Source organism: Thalassophryne amazonica, chromosome 8 (assembly GCF_902500255.1).
Source record: "Thalassophryne amazonica chromosome 8, fThaAma1.1, whole genome shotgun sequence".
Classification (NCBI taxonomy): domain Eukaryota; kingdom Metazoa; phylum Chordata; class Actinopteri; order Batrachoidiformes; family Batrachoididae; genus Thalassophryne; species Thalassophryne amazonica.
The window spans coordinates 79,889,623-79,909,538 of record NC_047110.1 but is presented as its reverse complement, the minus strand read 5'-3'; the positions used below and the strand labels follow the sequence as shown (position 1 = coordinate 79,909,538).

Here is a 19,916-nt window from a genome sequence, read left to right as displayed (position 1 = left end):
ATTGCAAACCAAGCACGCAACGCAGTCAAACTATTCCATTTATTAATTCTATTAGCTCATTCAGTAATTTGCACCACTTTTTTTTTTTTACCAAAATTGGAGCAACTTTAACTTTTGACCCCTGTACAAACTGAAATTGACCTTTCTCTGTGTTTTTGCTGTTTTTACCCCATAACTCCATAACATGCATTCACAGATAGTCCAAACTATACCTTTTTGGAATCTTTATGATCAGACAAATAATATGGAATACCTTTCAATATGATTGGAGCATTTTTAAATTTTGACCCCTGTGTAATTCTTCACTTGACCCCTTCTTGGCCTCCTATTGAAAGTTTATGTGGCCACTTGGCATTTTTTAAAAGAGTAATGTCATGTGTGCCAAATTTGGTGCTTGCCTCAACATTTGAAGGATCCCTCAGTAAATACTCACTTATCTGCTGCACCAGAAACACTGGCGCTGTTTACGCGTCGGCACGTGACGTGGGTGGAGCTGTCCCCGCCCACAGAGCCGGGCATAATCCACACTGCACCTGACGCTGCCGCTGCTGTCGTGATGTAATGTTGCCTTTTTGGTGACTACGGATGGCTGTTTGTGCCAGGCTCTGTGGAGTGGGCCAGTCGCGAAGGTGCCGGAGGCGGCAGAGGCATAATCAGCTGGACCAGGGCAGCGATTCCGACATGGACGAGGAGGAAGAGGAGCGGATCGTCGGACAGAGGCAGAGCCGAGGCCTGGACGGCGCCTCTGCAGGGCCGAGTGACGCTGTCAGCACGGGTGGAATCCAGGATCGCGCTGGGACTCCGCACCCGCAGTGTTTGCTGGATCTCCCGCCGGAGCTGCTGGTCGAGATCTTCTCCTTGTTGCCCGGAACAGCGCTGCCGAACGTCACCGTCGTCTGCAAGAAATTCAAACAACTGGTGAACACTGAAACTATATGGAGGAGGAGGTGCATGGAAGGTAATGTAGACCATCTGGACCAGATTATTCATATGGAATTAATAAACTCGCTTGTTTGACTTCCACTTTTCTTTTCTTTTTAAATTGTACCTGCTGGCTATAGGTCCTTTTCTTTTTTTTGGCACGGGTTTTTCATTGGCTCAGTGTTATATTCCTAAAAGCATTTTCATTGATCTTTATGAAAACCAAGAAGAAAACTGAACATGAAGCAATCTGTGGCTTAAAGGGAGCAGGGCCTCCTCACACAGACCAGTGTCAACAGTTCTGTATGTTTAGTGACAGATTTAACGGTTTTCAGGGTGTTCCACTTATACCCAATAAAAGCATTGTAGCCTTTTCCATGCAGAAATCTACAAAATACTTGATGGTAGTGCGGCTTCATAGCACGCAGAACTTGGGGAGCCTTATGTGCCGTCCTGTGCTCTGCATCCCCAACCTGCAGGTGCATACAATGCTGTATGCTGGCACATCTTGACAAATATCAGCTAACCACGGTGGAAGGTTTAACCAATCAGCTTCTTTTCCCATCCACTGTGGCAGTACGGTACACACACACACACACACACACTCATAGAATAGAATAGAATAATTCTTTATTGTCCACCGATGTGGAAAATTGTCTTTGGCTCACCAGCACAAAAAAGACAACACTAAAATAAATACATAGTCATACAAACACACGAATAAAACAAAGATACATAAAATACATAGAAATAAAGGAAGAAGTAGAATAGGACCAAGTAAAATAAATAAAACGTAAAATAAATAAAACAGAAGTAAAGCAGTTCAGGTTTTATCTGTGGATTGGTCACTTTGTTGAGTTCATCATCAACTGCTTATCCAAGATCAGGTCACGGGGGCCTGGCGCCTATGCCAGCAGTCAGAAGGCGTGAGGCGGGGTACACCCTGGACAGGACACTGATTGTTGACCCCCTGTTCTTTTCCCAGCATTAGCCAAAAATAACACTATACAGCGTTGCTGTGTTCCCCACAGTGTGTGAAATGGGTTAAAGTTGGATTTTCTTTCTTTCATTCATTTTTTTAACTCTTGAATCTGACCCTCATTTCTGGAAGGTTGCTGAGCTCTTCCAGTCTTGGGAACAAAGTTCTAAACTTCTCTCAGCTACCCATCAACAGTGCACATTATTCTAATTGTTTAATCAATTAGCGTTAAGGTTTAACTTTTGAAAAATACATAAAAAGCTTGGAAATTTGAACAGTACTTATGCTTCTGGAGCCACAGATTTGCACACAAGAGTGTGGTGTAGCTGCACAATTCTGATACAGTCCAGGTTCATTTCGGGTTTAGTTCATATTCACAAACTGAGACAAACGCTTTTATGTACTCAGGGTTTTATTCCATGTCCAAAGGTGAAAAAGAAGTCAGCAGGCTATAAGGCTTTCACATTTCTGGGTAATTTTCTTTGGAATAATTTGTTTGTTGTCATCAGACAATCATCTTAACACATCTTTAGTCAACTTTCAGCACAAAGTAACATGAGGCTTTAGAATGTGTTTACAGCCTGACATCCAAATTCCTGAGGCGTTTGTAGTTCTAGTTTTCTTATGTGCATGCATCCATCTGTGAGGGTGACCATGAGTATCCCCGCACAATTACTCAACACAAAACTTTTAAGAACCACAGCATTTGTGATATAAGTTCATCTCAGAGCTACCTCATGTGAGTTCAAATGGTACCGACCTTGACTTACTTTTTCTAGGTCAAAGGAAGAATGACTCAAATGTCAGTTTGTTCCCAAATACCTGTCACTCTACAGTACCATTTTGATAGAAACTAGTACTGGTCCTAAAGAACACATATCTCTTTTTAAAATTCTATTTATTTTTTACTAATAATGTGCAACATTACTATTATTGTTGTTGTCATTACTAGTATTATTATTACTTCTACTACAAGAAAATTTAAACAGGTAAATTCTCTTGTTTTTTCAGTAAAAGTTCCTTATTACGAGCAAATTGTATTTTGATATTACACCAAATTTAATAGTATTTTGAAAGTTTTTGAAGCTATTTATTTAGCTCCATGTTGTCTTAGAAGTGCAACTCAAACCTTCATTCTAATACATTTAGACACACAAGGGAATTGTACCATTAACCCTTGAGTTAATGGACAACTACTCTGAGCAGTTGACACTCCAGTTTTGTTAATTTTTAAAAGTTTTCCTCCAGGGCTGGTAAAAACAAAAATACTTTTTTCCCTAAAAAGTGATGATTTTTTATTTCTTCAATTTAAATAGTCTTTTATTGATTTAAATCTCTTTGTTTTTCATTTTTATTTATTTCACTGTTCTAAATGAGACTGTACAAATAATATCAATAGTTCTAATCTTTATTGACATGTTCAAACATAAAGATACACATACAACATGTATGAGTACCATTAATTGTTACTGATTTCATATTTCATTCATGTTTGAAGTACTGATTTTTTTATTATTATTATTTTTTTTTTTATAGTGATTTAAATCATACCAGGTCTGTTTTCCTCATCTGCAGTTGACTGCGGCCCAGAAGCCAGTAGTTAGTGAACTGAAAGGTCGCTGGTTCGCTTTCCATTTGAGTGTCCATGTGTCTTTGAGAACGGAGGTGAGGGAAGTTCCCGACATGAGCACACGAGTGAATGTGAGGCCTGTATAGCACTTTGGGGATCAGTTCTAAGATGACACAGTGCAATATAAACATTTTCAAAATCTTTTTTGATTTGGCACAGTATGGAATTAGATGTTACTGTGGACGAGTGAGTAACATTTACTAAACAAAATCAAACGAGAATATACCCACTTCAATATAATGGGAATTTCTAAATGGAAAAGTTTGGGAGCTTTATTTTCCAAATAAATTTCACTTCAGGTTGTTTTCAGTGTGAATATCGGTTCAGTAGGACACCCAGTATGATAATTGACTGCGTGAACATACAGAAATGTACATATGTTGATTTTTTTTGTTGTTTTTGTTTTTAAGCAAAGCGACTGACAGCAGCTCACCATTAGATCTACCAATCGAAGGTAAAACCATCAGTCGTTCTGGAAGACGAGCCAGTGATACAACTAGGTCGGGTGTCGCCGACCGAACTGTCCCCCTGATGACACGGTTCACGGATTAACACCTAGTTTCTGCTTAAAACTGCACTCCAGTCATCATCTATCTCAGTGACAGATATCTGAAGCTTTTGTACAATAATCATTTCCACATAAATTCAGCATTATTTCATCATAAAAGGCGGCGGAAGCAATTGGAGCGCCACGGCTGCTCTGATTGCCAGCTGCTAGCTGATGCGTTCACTGCGGGTCGGTCATTTCAAAGCATCACCCAATTCTGCTTAAAACTGACTTTTGAATGATTTAAGAGGTTTTACCTTTATTATCTGATGGTTAATAATCCCATGTATCCATTTGATTGCTTTGGGTGAAGAGACTCCGTCTGAGACGTTGCTGTTGTGGTCCGAAATGACGCATCCGCAGATGCAAAAGGTGGACTGTTTTTTTTTGTTTTTTTTAAGGGGCGGACCGTCCAGTCTGCAACACCAGCTCTATAGTGACATTCTAAATCTTTATTTAAAGTACTCTTGGCTCAGTCCTGGAGGTTTCGGACCTGTCTGCTATGCATAATTACTGTTTAACCTTCCTCTCACATCAGTTCACTGATTTCTTTGACAACCTGTGTTACCTCGAGCTCATCCGACGTGTGCCAGGTTTTATCGTGTTTACAGTCAGGCCCGTAATTATTTGTACAGTGGCACAGTTTTTGAAATTTTGCTGTACACTTTCATGGTGAAGTGCCACAAAGAAGGTTTTTCTGAAAAAGATGACATGAACTTTCACCTCCAGTTTGCCAGAAAGAGCCTGGGAGACTCGAGTCTACGTTGGACCTGCTTTTATTTATATTAAAGTCCTTCACTCCACTCCACCATGAAGCTGTGACTAGTTATGCAACAGACAAAACGTGCACTTTGCATAGCTTCACCAGTCACAGCCACAGAAGCTGTCACTCTTTCAGAGTTGTCTGGGTGTCCTAGTGGCTTCCCTCGTGTGTCTCCTTCTTACACAGTCATTCAGTTTTTGAGAGCCCTCTACTCCAGACAACTTTTCCATACAATATTTGTATTTCTTACAGTGTTCCATACAGTTTGTATTTCTTAATGATTACTGTGACTGAAGTACATGAGAGACACACACACACACACACACACACACACACACAGTGGTTTGGAAATGTTAATATATCCACTCCCTGACTTATGTAAAGAAATCTTGGCGTGAACGTGATGATTTACAGTAAATTCATCAAAGGATGCCAATAGCCGTGTCCAGCATGCAGTGGTGGGCACAGTTCCGCTAACTGCTAATTATCAAAGCTAATGTTTTCATTATCGGATTAGCTTTTCAGATAATTTTGAAAACCATGAGCGGACTAATTATCTTCCAATAAATTTTGGTGTGATAATTTTTAGACCGCTAACATTTATGGATGGATGGATGGATGAGATTTATTGTCATTGTCGTTACATGAGTGCAACAACAACACGATTACGTTCTTATGAAGTCTGACATCAAAGATTTGAGTGTAGTAGATATACAGTTCCATCCTCTGCAAACAGAGGAAAGTTAGTTTCAGGAGAAACTGCTTTATCCGGTTGTTAAGCTTTGACATAATGCATCACGTGATAAATCTGTGTCCGGGTCCAAAGACTTGCAAGTTTACAATTAAAATTATGTCTGTATGATCCTTTTAATACAATGGCGTATTAGGACCATTCAAAGACAGGGTAAAAAAAAATTAAAAAAAATGGAGATTACATTTTCGAGTTTAAAGTCATAAATATACGAGATTTAAACATGCAAATTTGTGAGATTATAAACGTGCACATGCAAATGCAGCCTATTGGTGCCTTAGCGATGGAATGAGACAGAACAATGGCTTCATCATGTACATTTTTACAGTCAAAAAGAATTAATACATGCCGGGCAGCGGTTTCAATATTTAATGTCTGAGAGATAAGAGATATCTATTTTGACCCCAGTTATATCAGACAGTTGTCTAATCACAACTTGACTTTTGGCTTTTGCAAATGCCTTTTTTACTAATAAAAAATGGCATACTTTACAAAAGCACATTTATATGTAAACACCAACACACGTTACACCTCACATTAACATGTTGGTTTTTACATAGAATGAATTAGTCAACCAGTCAGTGTTAGCAGAGGCACATTTTACCCATAAACCCTTTGGCATCTGTCTGTTTGTTGCAAAACTTCAGAATTAGTGCATTATTTAAAATTTAAAGATATGATATATTTTAACTTTGTACAAATGACAGAATTGACATTAATGGAATTATTATAAATCAAAACCATAAGTCAAAACTGCTTTATTTTCCAAGACCTCTGCCGCACGGTGACATTGCTGTATTCTGTTAAGGAATAATGATGTATTTTTTGTGTGTGTGTAAAGTTGAGCTTCACTGCTCCTCTCAGCTGCTTCACTGCTGCAAGCTATGTAGTAAACAGGAGCTTCCAGCAGTGGGCAGGGCATACAAAGAAAGAAGTGCTGACTCATTGTTTGGGTTTATGGTCACCTTTGATACTACCAGAGGCGATCATGGTGTTAAAACTCAAAATCAGCTTGTTAGTAGTTGCAAGTGTACCGGAGACAATACTGAAAGTTATTGGTTAGCTGTAGCTTCCAATATTTTTTGGGGGGGTGGTTTATCGGCTTAGCTTCATAAAAAATAACTTTTCAGTTAGCTGATTAGCTGTTATCAAAGCTAACTTTTTGGTTAGCTGTGCCCACCACTGCCAGTACGCATATATATGTTTTTATTTCATAGTGTAAAAGAATCTTGTTTTGTTCTGTTCATAAATTTGGAATTTTTAAATGAGTTTTTCATGATCCAAAATAGTTTTTTTTTGTTGTTGTTGTTGTATTTATTTCTGAACATATTTTTTTTTAAAAAGTGTATTTAAAATATAAGGTTGTCAGTAATTCATAGCTGTTTATATATATTTTATGTTAAACTAGGTCAGATGAATGAAGACCATGACTTGTTTATTTAGATTTTTAAAATAATTGTGTAATTTTAAACTTTATTACAAAATTAGCAATCAAGGACATTTTAATTTACTTATTTTAATGACCTCTCACAGCCCTGCAGTACATTCATGGGCCACCAAGGGCCCACACCTTTGGAATCATTGGTCTGTACTGCCAGCACAGAGGCACAATTACAAAAAATTGCATCACTGTCCAGATACTTCTAGACCTGATTGTAGATCAATGCTATTTGTCATTATCATCCCATGATTTGATATTATTTGTCCCATGTCTTTGCGTGATTTGCAGAGTTTGACATGGAGGAGGATCTACGGAAAATGGAAGTGGGCGGAGTATCCAGTCGCGACCTCTATGTTAAACGTGAGCTGAAGTACCAATTAAACACTCTTTATTTCACCCGTAATTAATTGGAGTGAAGAATTTAGTGATATTTCTCATCATTCCGTGTTAACTGCGTTGTTATGAGTGGGTGCAGGTTGACCGTCTTGTATTTCCTCAACGTTGACTTTGAATTGCAGCTAATAGGATATATATATATATATATATATATGTATGTATGTGTGTGTATACTTTTTGATGTATCTTCTCGCTTCACCTCAGACTGTTGTTGGCACACCGTTGTGTGCTTCGTATTTTGCCACTGCTCAAAGCATTTGAAATAGCCGCTGGCACACAAAGCGCCAAGCAGCGTAAAGACAACTGTTGCATCTTTGAAGAGATCATTTTGGCACATTACTGCTGCTTTGTGCCTGTCCAGGTGTCAACCCTCGGGTGAAGTCTGGGCGCTTTATGAAGCTCCTGCCGGACTACGAGCACATGGACTATAGAGACGTGTACACACACCGTATGTACATGTGGTTACGGGCAGCTGCAGCATGTGTGTGGGGCTCAGTGATCTGTTTAGTTTGTCAGGCTGCATTAACACGTCACAGAATCAGCCGGAATCAGTGTGTGGTATCTAACATCTCTGTGTTGGCGGTGTAACCCAGCACATTGTTCTGTAGCTGATAGCGTGAGTGTGACACTTTGGAAATCGCTGAGTGCTGCTGTGATGTGCTGTTGTGTTGCAGTGCTTCACCCGTACAGACATATTTTGGGCCTGTGGCAGCCAGACATTGGTCCTTATGGAGGTCTGCTCAATGTGGTGGTAAGTGGAAGAACTTTCTGCTCGTTTGAAAGGTCTGAAAATTAACGGGGTGTTATTTTTATTTTTTTTTTCTCTTAAGTAACACCTATCTGTTTGGTTATGTTTTTTTTTTTTTTTTAGCTTTTGTTTGTTTGTAGGATTCTGAGGGGAAAAACAAAACAATGAACAAACATTATTGAAGCATTGTGTATCCAGTATTCCAACCACCCCACCACCCATTTTTGATAAAATTGTGAGATGATGGTTCTTAGGGCGGTGGGGGAGTCAGTGGACAACAATGATGATCAGAGGTCACTAATTAGGATCAAAGGACAACTGTCGGGATCTGAGGTGAAGAATCAGGATCAAAGGTCAGCATCAAAGGTCATAGATCAAGATCAGAGTTCAGCGATCAGGATTAAAGATGATGTTCAAAGTTCAGTGAACAGGATCAGATGTCAAAACATGATCACAGGTGACCAATCTGGATCAAAGATTAATGGTCAGGATCCAATATCAGAATCCTAAACAAAGGACAGTAATGTGGAGAGAAAACAGTGACCAGGATTGGAGGTCAGTGATCAGAATCTAAACCCTAGTGATCAAGATCGACAGTCAACAGTCAGGATGATCAGAGATGAGTGATTAGGATCAGACTCACAAGTTAGCCATCAAAAACAACAGCAAGTGTTCAGAATTTGATGATTGTTTTGCCATCTGTGTACTTTGATTTACATCCAGATAATGATCCATATCTGGTGGACATTGTGTATGTTTAGACAGGAGAGTGGATTAAGGACTGGAATTTGCTTTGTAGCATAAAGGTGACTTGTGGGGGGGGGGCTTGTAAGTGAAATGCACTATCCTAAGTTTCCTTCTAGTTAATTTTTTAATAGGTGAGTATTGATTGCAGTTTGGTATTTATTGACTATTTCACAAAGGACAATTATAAATACTTAAGCTACACTTTAGTACTGATGATGTCTGATCCAATCACTGAGGGCTGGTGGATAAATTCTCAGCTGCTTATCAGTCTGTGTCAAAGGACATTTTCACACCTGCAATTTCATACCAAGGGTTTTTTTTTTGTTGTTTTTTTACTGAACCTTTTAATTATGCAAGTACACCAAAGATGTTTACACACATATATATATATATATATATATATATACACACACACACATCTATTGCTACAAATACTTGCATTTGATTGGTCTGGAGATGCCATACATCTGATGTCAGCATGATGTCAACTGCAGCTAGTTGAGCAGTGAGAATCAGTAGAGGGATGTGTGAGTAGCCACGCCTTGTTTTTGATGTGGCAGTAAGCAGCTGCAGATGCTTTGGAGAGAAGATAATGGTCATATTTCGGATAAAAGGTCACAGCTGGTGGTGTGATGAAAGTATTTTTAATTCAGGTGGACGGGCTGTTTATTATTGGCTGGATGTATTTGCCGCCTCATGACCCCCGTGTGGAGGATCCCATGAGAAGACGGCCGCTTTTCCGTATCCACATGTGGGAGAACAAAAAGGCGACTGTGGAGTGCATGTACGGACATAAGGGGCCCCACAAAGGAGACATACAGGTGATTATTCATATATATGTATATATATAATTTCAAGATTATCTTATAAAAATGTGTTTTTAATATCATTCATACTCCTACATTTTAGACCGTGAAGAAGGACGAATTTTCAACAAAGTGTAACCAGACCGATCACCACCGCATGCCAGGCGGACGGCAGGAGGTCAAACCTGCTCACGATTATTATTATTATTTTGAATAATTCAGTTTTTTGCCTGTCTCTCTATATATACTCAACAAAAATATAAACGCAACACTTTTGGTTTTGCTCCCATTTTGTATGAGATGAACTCAAAGATCTAAAACTTTTTCCGCATACACAATATCACCATTTCCCTCAAATATTGTTCACAAACCAGTCTAAATCTGTGATAGTGAGCACTTCTCCTTTGCTGAGATAATCCATCCCACCTCACAAGTGTGCCATATCAAGATGCTGATTAGACACCATGATTAGTGCACAGGTGTGCCTTAGACTGTCCACAATAAAAGGCCACTCTGAAAGGTGCAGTTTTGTTTTATTGGGGGGGGATACCAGTCAGTATCTGGTGTGACCACCATTTGCCTCATGCAGTGCAACACATCTCCTTCGCATAGAGTTGATCAGGTTGTCAATTGTGGCCTGTGGAATGTTGGTCCACTCCTCTTCAATGGCTGTGCGAAGTTGCTGGATATTGGCAGGAACTGGTACACGCTGTCATATACGCCGGTCCAGAGCATCCCAAACATGCTCAATGGGTGACATGTCCGGTGAGTATGCCGGCCATGCAAGAACTGGGACATTTTCAGCTTCCAAGAATTGTGTACAGATCCTTGCAACATGGGGCCGTGCATTATCCTGCTGCAACATGAGGTGATGTTCTTGGATGTATGGCACAACAATGGGCCTCAGGATCTTGTCACGGTATCTCTGTGCATTAAAAATGCCATCAATAAAATGCACCTGTGTTCTTCGTCCATAACAGACACCTGCCCATACCATAACCCCACCGCCACCATGGGCCACTCGATCCACAACATTGACATCAGAAAACCGCTCACCCACACGACGCCACACACGCTGTCTGCCATCTGCCCTGGACAGTGTGAACCGGGATTCATCCATGAAGAGAACACCTCTCCAACGTGCCAAATGCCAGCGAATGTGAGCATTTGCCCACTCAAGTCGGTTACGACGACGAACTGGAGTCAGGTCGAGACCCCGATGAGGATGACGAGCATGCAGATGAGCTTCCCTGAGACGGTTTCTGACAGTTTGTGAAGAAATTCTTTGGTTATGCAAACCGATTGTTTCAGCAGCTGTCCGAGTGGCTGGTCTCAGACGATCTTGGAGGTGAACATGCTGGATGTGGAGGTCCTGGGCTGGTGTGGTTACACGTGGTCTGCGGTTGTGAGGCTGGTTGGATGTACTGCCAAATTCTCTGAAATGCCTTTGGAGACGGCTTATGGTAAAGAAATGAACATTCAATACACGAGCAACAGCTCTGGTTGACATTCCTGCTGTCAGCATGCCAATTGCACGCTCCCTCAAATCTTGCGACATCTGTGGCATTGTACTGTGTGATAAAACTGCACCTTTCAGAGTGGCCTTTTATTGTGGGCAGTCTAAGGCACACCTGTGCACTAATCATGGTGTCTAATCAGCATCTTGATATGACACACCTGTGAGGTGGGATGGATTATCTCAGCAAAGGAGAAGTGCCTCACTATCACAGATTTAGACTGGTTTGTGAACAATATTTGAGGGAAATGGTGATATTGTGTATGTGGAAAAAGTTTTAGATCTTTGAGTTCATCTCATACAAAATGGGAGCAAAACCAAAAGTGTTGCGTTTATATTTTTGTTGAGTGTATATGTATATGTATGTATATGTGTATGTATGTGTGTATGTATGTATATATATACGAGGTCTGTCCGTAAAGTATAGGTCCTTTTTATTTTTCAAAAACTATATGGATTTCATTCATATGTTTTTACGTCAGACATGCTTGAACCCTCGTGCGCATGCGTGAGTTTTTCCACGCCTGTCGATGACGTCATTCGCCTGTGAGCACTCCTTGTGGAGGATGTCGTCCAGCACCCTCGTCGGAATTCCTTTGTCTGAGAAGTTGCTGAGAGACTGGCGCTTTGTTTGATCAAAATTTTTTCTAAACCTGTGAGACACATCGAAGTGGACACGGTTCGAAAATAAGCTGGTTTTCGGTGAAAACGGCTGATGAGAGATTTTGAGGTGATTCTGTCGCTTTAAGGACTTCCCACGGTGCCGTCATCAGCCTTTTTCAAGCTGAAAACCTCCACATTTCAGGCTCTATTGATCCAGGATGTCGTGAGAGAACAGAGAAGTTTCAGAATAAGTCGGTTTCAGCATTTTATCCGGATATTCCACTGTTAAAGGAGATTTTTTTTAATGAAAGACGTGCGGACGGGTCCGCGCGTCGGGACGCAGCCGGCGCTGTGCGGCGGCACAGGAAAAACACCTCCGTGTTGATAACCATTTGTAAAATCCAGGCGGCTTTTGATGGCTTTCAGTGGAGTGAGTATATGAGAAATTGTTTAACAGCTGGACATGTTCCAACTTGTCCTTAAGGCTTCCAACGGAGGGTGTTTTTTCCTGTGGCGGAGCGTCGCAGCGGCTGCTGCAATCCGTCCGCACGTCTTTCATTAAAAAAATCTCCTTTAACAGTGGAATATCCGGATAAAATGCTGAAACCGACTTCTTCTGAACTTCTCTGTTCTCTCACGACGTCCTGGATCAATAGAAGCCTGAAATGTGGAGGTTTTCAGCTTGAAACAGGCTGACGACGGCGCCTGGGAGCGCTGTGCGACGTCTCGCACCGTGGGAAGTCCTTAAAGCAACAGTATCACCTCAAATCTCTCATCAGCCGTTTCACCGAAAACCAGCTTAATTTTTCGAACCGTGTCCACTTCGATGTGTCTCACAGGTTTAGAAAAAATTTTGATCAACAAAGCGCCAGTCTCTCAGCAACTTCTCAAAGGAATTCCGACGAGGGGCTGGACGACTCCTCACAAGGAGTGCTCACAGGCGAATGACGTCACCGACAGGCGTGGAAAAACTCACGCATGCGCACGAGGGTTCAAGCATGTCTGACGTAAAAACATATGAATGAAATCCCATATAGTTTTTGAAAAAATAAAAGGACCTATACCTTATTGACAGACCTCGTATGTATATGTTGTTTTGTGTTTTTTTGTAATGTCCCTTTAGCCATCCTTTGATTATATAAATCTGCAGTGAGGTAAGGGTGCTGTGTCACGTGTGTGTGTGTGTGTGTGTGTGTGTGTGTGTGTGTGTGTGTGTGTGTGTGTGTGTGCGTGCAGGAATTTCGGACCTGGTTAGAGGAAGAATGGGGCAGAACTCTGGAGGACATCTTTCATGAGCACATGCAGGAGCTCATCCTCATGAAGTTTATTTACACGAGTCAATATGAGTATGTCACACAGTACATATGTTACTACCATGCATATACTTTCTGTACCAGCAGTATAGTTTTGTTTTGTGTCGTCAGTATCGTTACAGTGACCCTAAAGTTTTGTTGGATTAATTGGCAACAATTACAGAGTCTCATATATAGCTGTAGCTTTTTTTTTTTTTAAGCAATTGTTTGACATACCGCCGGATCTACCTGCCTCCTGCAATGCCCGCTGACCTGCTGCACCCAGGCCTCTTCAAAGGCACCTATGGTAGTCACGGCTTGGAGATTGTCATGCTTAGTTTCCACGGAACAGCTGCGAGAGCCACAAAGCTCACTGTAAGTTCCAAATTTGCTTTCTCTCTCTCGCTCTCTTTCTCTCTCTCTCTCTCCTCCCCCAGCATTGCTAAGAAAATGTTGGGTCATGCCATATCAAATCAGTGGGGGTCTTCTGACTCTCCATCTTAGATTTGCGTTATGTAAATAATGTGATTGTACCCATCAGCAGGTGGGCAAACCTTTGGCTTGTATCCTCTTAAATTCCGAGATGCAGAGGCTTGAAAAAAAGGGTTGGGCCATTAAAAAGAAGTGGTGTGAAAAAGTGCATAATTCTGAGTCATTATTTTTGAGCTATACATAATAGATCCCTGAAATGTGCAGGGATTTTTCTACACTGTTTGATGGTTGTAATGTCTGAAATGATTGGCCCAGAGGTACATATTTTTCAAATTATGGGTTGCTGAAAAGTGCTAATAGAAATCATGGCACTAAATATCCACCCAGTTTAGTAAATACCACAATTTTACACCTTTATTCATTGACCCTGCAGGTGAGACCCCAACGTTCCTGCAGGGCAACTCACTTGGATGTAAGATCTGAGCCGGCCTATGGTTCTGCCAGACTTGGAGTGCCAGTGCAGCATAGAAAAGAGCTCTCCCGGCTTGTTTTCGAGGTCCACGAAGCAGTACAGAAGGAGGCGCAAGAAGAGGATGTTGCTCAGACGAGTGCAGAAGAAGCAGCCTGTGGTGACGTTGTAGGGCAGAAGGGGTGGATGCAAGCCTTGGGAGCCAGTTCAGGTAGCCCTGAGCCAGGCCCCAGCAACAACAGCACTCCCTCCGGAGACTCAGCCCTTTGTCCTGCCCCGAGGTTGTTACTGCTCGGAATGAGGTCTATCCTCGGACCTGCAGAAAATTGGTAAGGACCCAGAAGAAGGATATGGGAAATGCAAAGAATGCACAGGTGACATTCTAGCTCCTTTTAGAAAGTGCAATTTAGCTTGCGTTATGTTAAAAAAAATATATATAGACATAGATACACTAACATGTTGCCCATGGGGATCCACGGGCTCTAAATTGGGTAGTGTTTATAAAATACGTAGCTGACATTTTTAAGGGTGGTAATAAATTATGCAAAGTTTCTATAATGAGTTGGAATGGAATGGCGTGTAAGTCATTCCAACTCTTCTCCTTGCACAGTCACTTACTTTTTGAGAACTGTCTACTCCACACAGATTTACCATAGAGTGCCATACTGTTTGTATTTCTTCGTAACTCATGTAAATAACGTTCAAGACATATTTAGTGAATTGGAACTGTTCATGTATCCATCCCCTGTCTTGTCTGAAGAAAACTGGCAATAAAGATCATTATTTACAGGTGTTATACTGACTTACTTTTTGTATTTGAAATGCCATAAAAAACTAAAATTAAATGCCAAGGGGCTGAATACTTTTGCAAGCCATTTTAGGTAGGGCTTTCCCAGGAATCAAAGCGCTAAACAAAGTAAACTAAAATAAAGAAAAGAATAAATGCCCATAAAAGTAAGTACACTACAGAAATGTACAAAATCCCAAATTAAAGGTCTGATATACAAAAAATCAAATGGACCACATTTTTATTGTCATATTCCCAATGGTGTGAGCCAGCAATTCATGTCCATGTGACGATTCCTTTTGTCAAACTGCATCAAAGAACGTCCAGCATATGTTGTCCAATACAAGTTTGTCTATCCTGCTTATTTTTTTTTTTATTTAACAGTCCTTATGTTACAAACCCCTAGCTGAGTTTTTACTGCATAAATCCACTCTGTTCACTTTTCCATCTTGCTGTGCGCCAGCAATCCATGTCTGATTATTTCTTTTGTCCAAACTGCATCTGCTAATACCCCAACATTTCGTCCAGTACAAATTATTTGTCCACCTTTCTTATTTTTGGAATTTAAATATCCTTATCTTAAGAAGCAGCACTTCTTGTGGTGTGCACATGTGCTACAATGAGTTCGTCTGGTGTTAAACTCACCCACACAGAAATGCTGTGTTATACAGACAGATAAAGGTGCGACTTATACTCAGGTGCAAAATATGTACAGTTTATATGGGTTTTTTTCCTCATCACATTGCATTTTTTGACAGATACAACTTCACTCACTCATCACTCACCTTCAACCGCTTATCCAAGATGGGGTCGCGGGGGCAATAGCTCTAGCAGGGGACCCCAGACTCCCCTCTCCCATGCCACATTGACCACCTCTGAGTGGGGGATCCCGAGGCGTTCCCAGGCCAGTGTGGAGATAGTCTCTCACCTTGTCCTGGGTCTTCACCGGGGTCTTCTCCCAGGTGGATGTTCCTGGAACACTCGCGTTGAAGGAGCAGTGGCTCTACTCCGAGCTCCCCACGAGATGACTGAATTTCTCACCCTATCTCTAAAGGGAGACACCAGCCACCCTCCTAAGGAAGCACATTTCGGCCGCTTGACCCAACCCTCATGACCTAGGTGAAAGTAGGAATGAATATTGACCAGTAGATCGAGAGCTTTGCGTTTTGGCTCAGCTCCATTTTCATCACAACAGTACGGTAGAGCAAATGCAATACTGCCCTGCTGCACTGATTCTCTGGCCAATCTCACACTCCAATGTCCCCTCACTCAAGGACTTGAACTCCTTCACTTGGATAAGGATACATGCTATCTCTGAGAAAATATGGTAATCTGTGCTGTAGTTGTTAAGCATCATGATTTACTTATTTACGTAAAAGCAAGGGCAATACGGTATCCCAGAGATTATCACTGAGCCCAACCTGAAACTTATGCAAGGTCTTAGCAAGGTATAATCTAAAGCAGGTTTCTGAGACTCTTGACCCTGGTGAATACAATACAGAAATGCAGTGACCCTGTATACAAAGTATCACCTCAAGACAAGAAGTCTTTGTCAAGATAACATGTACACAAGTTTGCTCTTGACCTCATGGTGGCCACAGTTAAAATTGAAATGCGCCCAATATTAAAATTATCAGGTTTTCGTGAGATGATTGTGTGTATCAAGATATCACATACAGTCGACTGCACCGACAGGCGTGCGCACACACACAGTCAAGTACTTCGTAGAGTCAGTAAAATACTGCCTGACTGTTGTTTCTGCTCTACTTTTCAGCTTCTATGGGACAGGTCTCATCGCTGGGCATGGATTTACAAGCCCAGAGCGAACCCCAGGGTTGTTTGTGTTGTTTGATGAGGACCGTTTTGGTTTCATCTGGCTGGAGTTGAAGTCTTTCAGCCTGTACAGCCGCCTGACGGACCACCTGCCGCATGCTCATGCCCCAAACATGGAGCGTTTTGAGGCCATGCTGCACAACATGCAATCCTGGACATCCTGATGCACCCAGCTTTAAGTCTCCACTGAAGATGCAGCGCCTAATATGTAATCTTCAGATCACCTCTGTCCTTGTTTTAGCTCTTGATTTTAATTTCTGGTTCTATTCTCTACAGATTTTATAAATATGGGGTTTTACACTTGAGTTAAGATAGCTCTATCACCTTTTCTCATCACCTTTTGTTCTCATAACAGCGAGATCAGTGTATCGCAGCAACTGAAAATGACCTCTATCTTCTGGTTTAACAGACAAAGCTTATTTATTTATTTATTCCCAGCAAAAGAAAAAAAAATCGCTAGCATTTGATCAAACTATATGTGCCTCTGATTCCAAAATGTACACTAAGTTTGCACTTGGGTAGTGCTTGAAGAGAGAAGGGGGGGAAGAGCTGTTCTGCACATTCTATACTACTGCAATGAATTCAGTAATCCATGATTAACTGCATGCTGCATTTTATTTCTATTAAATTGTATCTCACACATAACTCTTATCTGAACATAATGAGAAATTTATCTTTTGTGAAGCAGCATGCCATGTTTTTGAGTTCACATCTTGAGAATCATCAGAAATCTTTTTCCCCTCTGTACTTAAAGAGGGAGGGAAACTACCAACAAAATTGACTTATGTATGAAGTTAATCACTAATTTATCAAATTAAATAGCATTTGAGCCAGGTTTTTTGCAGACCGAATCAGATTTTTAGGCTTTTCTGTGTTGTCTCATGATCCATTCATTTAATAACAATATTAAGATGGAAGGTTGTAATGCAATAGAGTACTAACCTACTGTATACATAAGCTAGTTTTTATTGCAGTAAAATGACAGTTTGTGTTTCTATAATTATGGAGTGCTTTTGAAAATTTTATTTTACCTTCATAAATATTGCATTTGTGGCTTTGCCAAGCAGTTGCCTCCAGTTTTCTCAGTTTATTTCAAACTTTAAAACCAGACAAGCTGAACTTTTAACTTGCAGCTCCAACGCATATCTCAGCTTACCACATCAAGTGTCTACATATGTCATCACGGCCTGATGGTGGTGCCCAGTAGCTTTCCTACTCCAAGTGCACTTTTCTGGGCAGAATAGTGAATCATTGAAAAACCACTGGCCAGTACTTTTCTATCAGACTGCAGCTTTACGAACATTTGCAAAGAAAAGTATCTTCAACATAATGTTATCACATGGCATTAATTTCTGATCAACTTTATGGATTGTTTTTTATTGGCTCTTTCTTTGTTCTTGTGAAAGTCGTGTATTCTGACTAATTTGTTTTGAATGTGTTGCTTTGTATCTTCAATGCTGTGGGCCAGATTTACCAGATTTAACTAAACTTTGACCTGTTGAACTGCTCACATTGGACTTCAGGGAGCTTTTCAGCTTAAGCGCTCTTCTCAATAATTTAAAAAAAAAAAAAAACTTTCTTTCAGTGTCTTCAATGGTTGTGCACTTTTGTTTCATCCATGAACTTAACTGGTAAGATGAAGAAAGTCTACGTTTGTCATATTCAGTGTTGCCACAGTAACTTTGAAAAGTTACTTTACTTCATTAGAAGCTATGGACAACTTGTAGGTAGCTGTTGAATGTAACTAATAACGTAACTAGTAATCTAACTTGGTTATTTTTAATTAGTAATCAGAAAAGTAACTATTGGTTACTTTGCTGAGTACTTAATCTTAACTGTATAAAGTATTGAAAAAAGGAACTAAAGTAAATTTTCTACATACACACACACACACACACATATATATATATATATATATAGTTTGGGAGGTCCTGGGGAGATGAGTCTAGTGGTTAAGCGGTGGGCTTGAGACCAGAGGATCCACGGTTCAATTCCCTGTCAGCCCAGAAACTCATGAAGGGTCCTTGGGCAATGTCCTTAATCCCCCCCAATTGCTCCCATTGTGCAGATGAGCACGTTGCCTGGTAGGAAGCTGATATCTGTGTGTACAGGTGAATGTGAAGCATCATTGTAAATAATAAATGCCAATAATAAAATTACACTACAACAATCAAACTAAATTGCTGTTAATACAGAAAAATGTTGACTTTCATGTTTTGTTTTTTCCTCTTCAAGAGGCATTTTAATCCAGAAATATGGTACGTTAGTTCCAAGTGACTTGGAGACAGAAAATGTTTGCAAAAGTTTTTTTTTTTTTAAGCCATCCAGTTTGGCAGTTTCTGAGTAAAGGTGTCCTACTCATATAGGGACACATTTGATAGAAAAGTAGCCTCAGCCAGAATGTTCTCCTGGATGCAGTTCTTGACTCGTGGCAGTACAACACATTCAGCACATTTACATAATAGACTCTAAAAATGGAATTGTAATATGTGAAAAACTCTTAAAATAGATGTTCTTTTCCTAAAAATGATTTCAAGGAATGTGTTCAATATTACTTTCCACACACAATGTAAGCACATGGGCTCTTCACAGTGAGCAGCTCTACATAAGACTTGTTCACAGCAGCAGACTTTGCAATTCATCACTGAACTACTTTTATTCATTCATAATTACAGAATCAGTGCATCAAAGAAGTAATTCACACCTCAAAATCTTCTGTACCCCATGCTTCTAAATTAAGCCCCAGTGTGTATGATTTAGTGTCATCTAGTGGTGCGATTGTCGACTGCATTATGCACTCACCAGTCACACATTTTTGCTTCTTTGGAGACAGGGATTCATGCACCCTTACTGTGTGACAAATGATATGTATGAGCCTCCATTTCACCAGCATGAGGGTTCTTAAACCTGTTGACATAGTGATCATACCTTTACCATCACTGGAACTCAGTGATGCTAAAGTTACTCTACTTGCTCATGGACATTCAAAAAAGTATTGGTTAAAAAATTGGCAGGTTATGGTTAGTAGTTTAAAAAACAACACAATCCTTTTTATTCCATTCACCAAGAAGACTACACTCACCGGCCACTTTATTAGGTACACCTATTCAGTTGCTTGTTAATCCAAATTAATTTTGGCAGGTCACTTTCTGTTCTCCCTCCAGCTCTCATAAATGACCAGTGTGTAGAGCGGGTCCAGGAGTAGTACTCCTGGAAACTGTTGATTTACTGGATTTTTCACACACAACCATCTCT

The 19,916-nt window shown here is 40.5% G+C and overlaps 1 protein-coding gene across 1 annotated transcript; it reads left to right on the top strand.

The window, feature by feature from the left end:
* Positions 1-475: 475 nt before the first annotated feature.
* On the top strand, positions 476-18,235 carry fbxo31 (F-box protein 31). Its single transcript, XM_034176813.1, is given in 12 exon segments — positions 476-958; positions 7,321-7,392; positions 8,103-8,179; positions 9,577-9,744; positions 9,833-9,907; positions 13,085-13,194; positions 13,362-13,519; positions 14,011-14,090; positions 14,093-14,223; positions 14,264-14,324; positions 14,326-14,368; positions 16,602-18,235. Coding segments are annotated over 12 exon segments (1,572 nt in total). The 5' UTR covers positions 476-585; the 3' UTR covers positions 16,826-18,235.
* Positions 18,236-19,916: the final 1,681 nt, after the last annotated feature.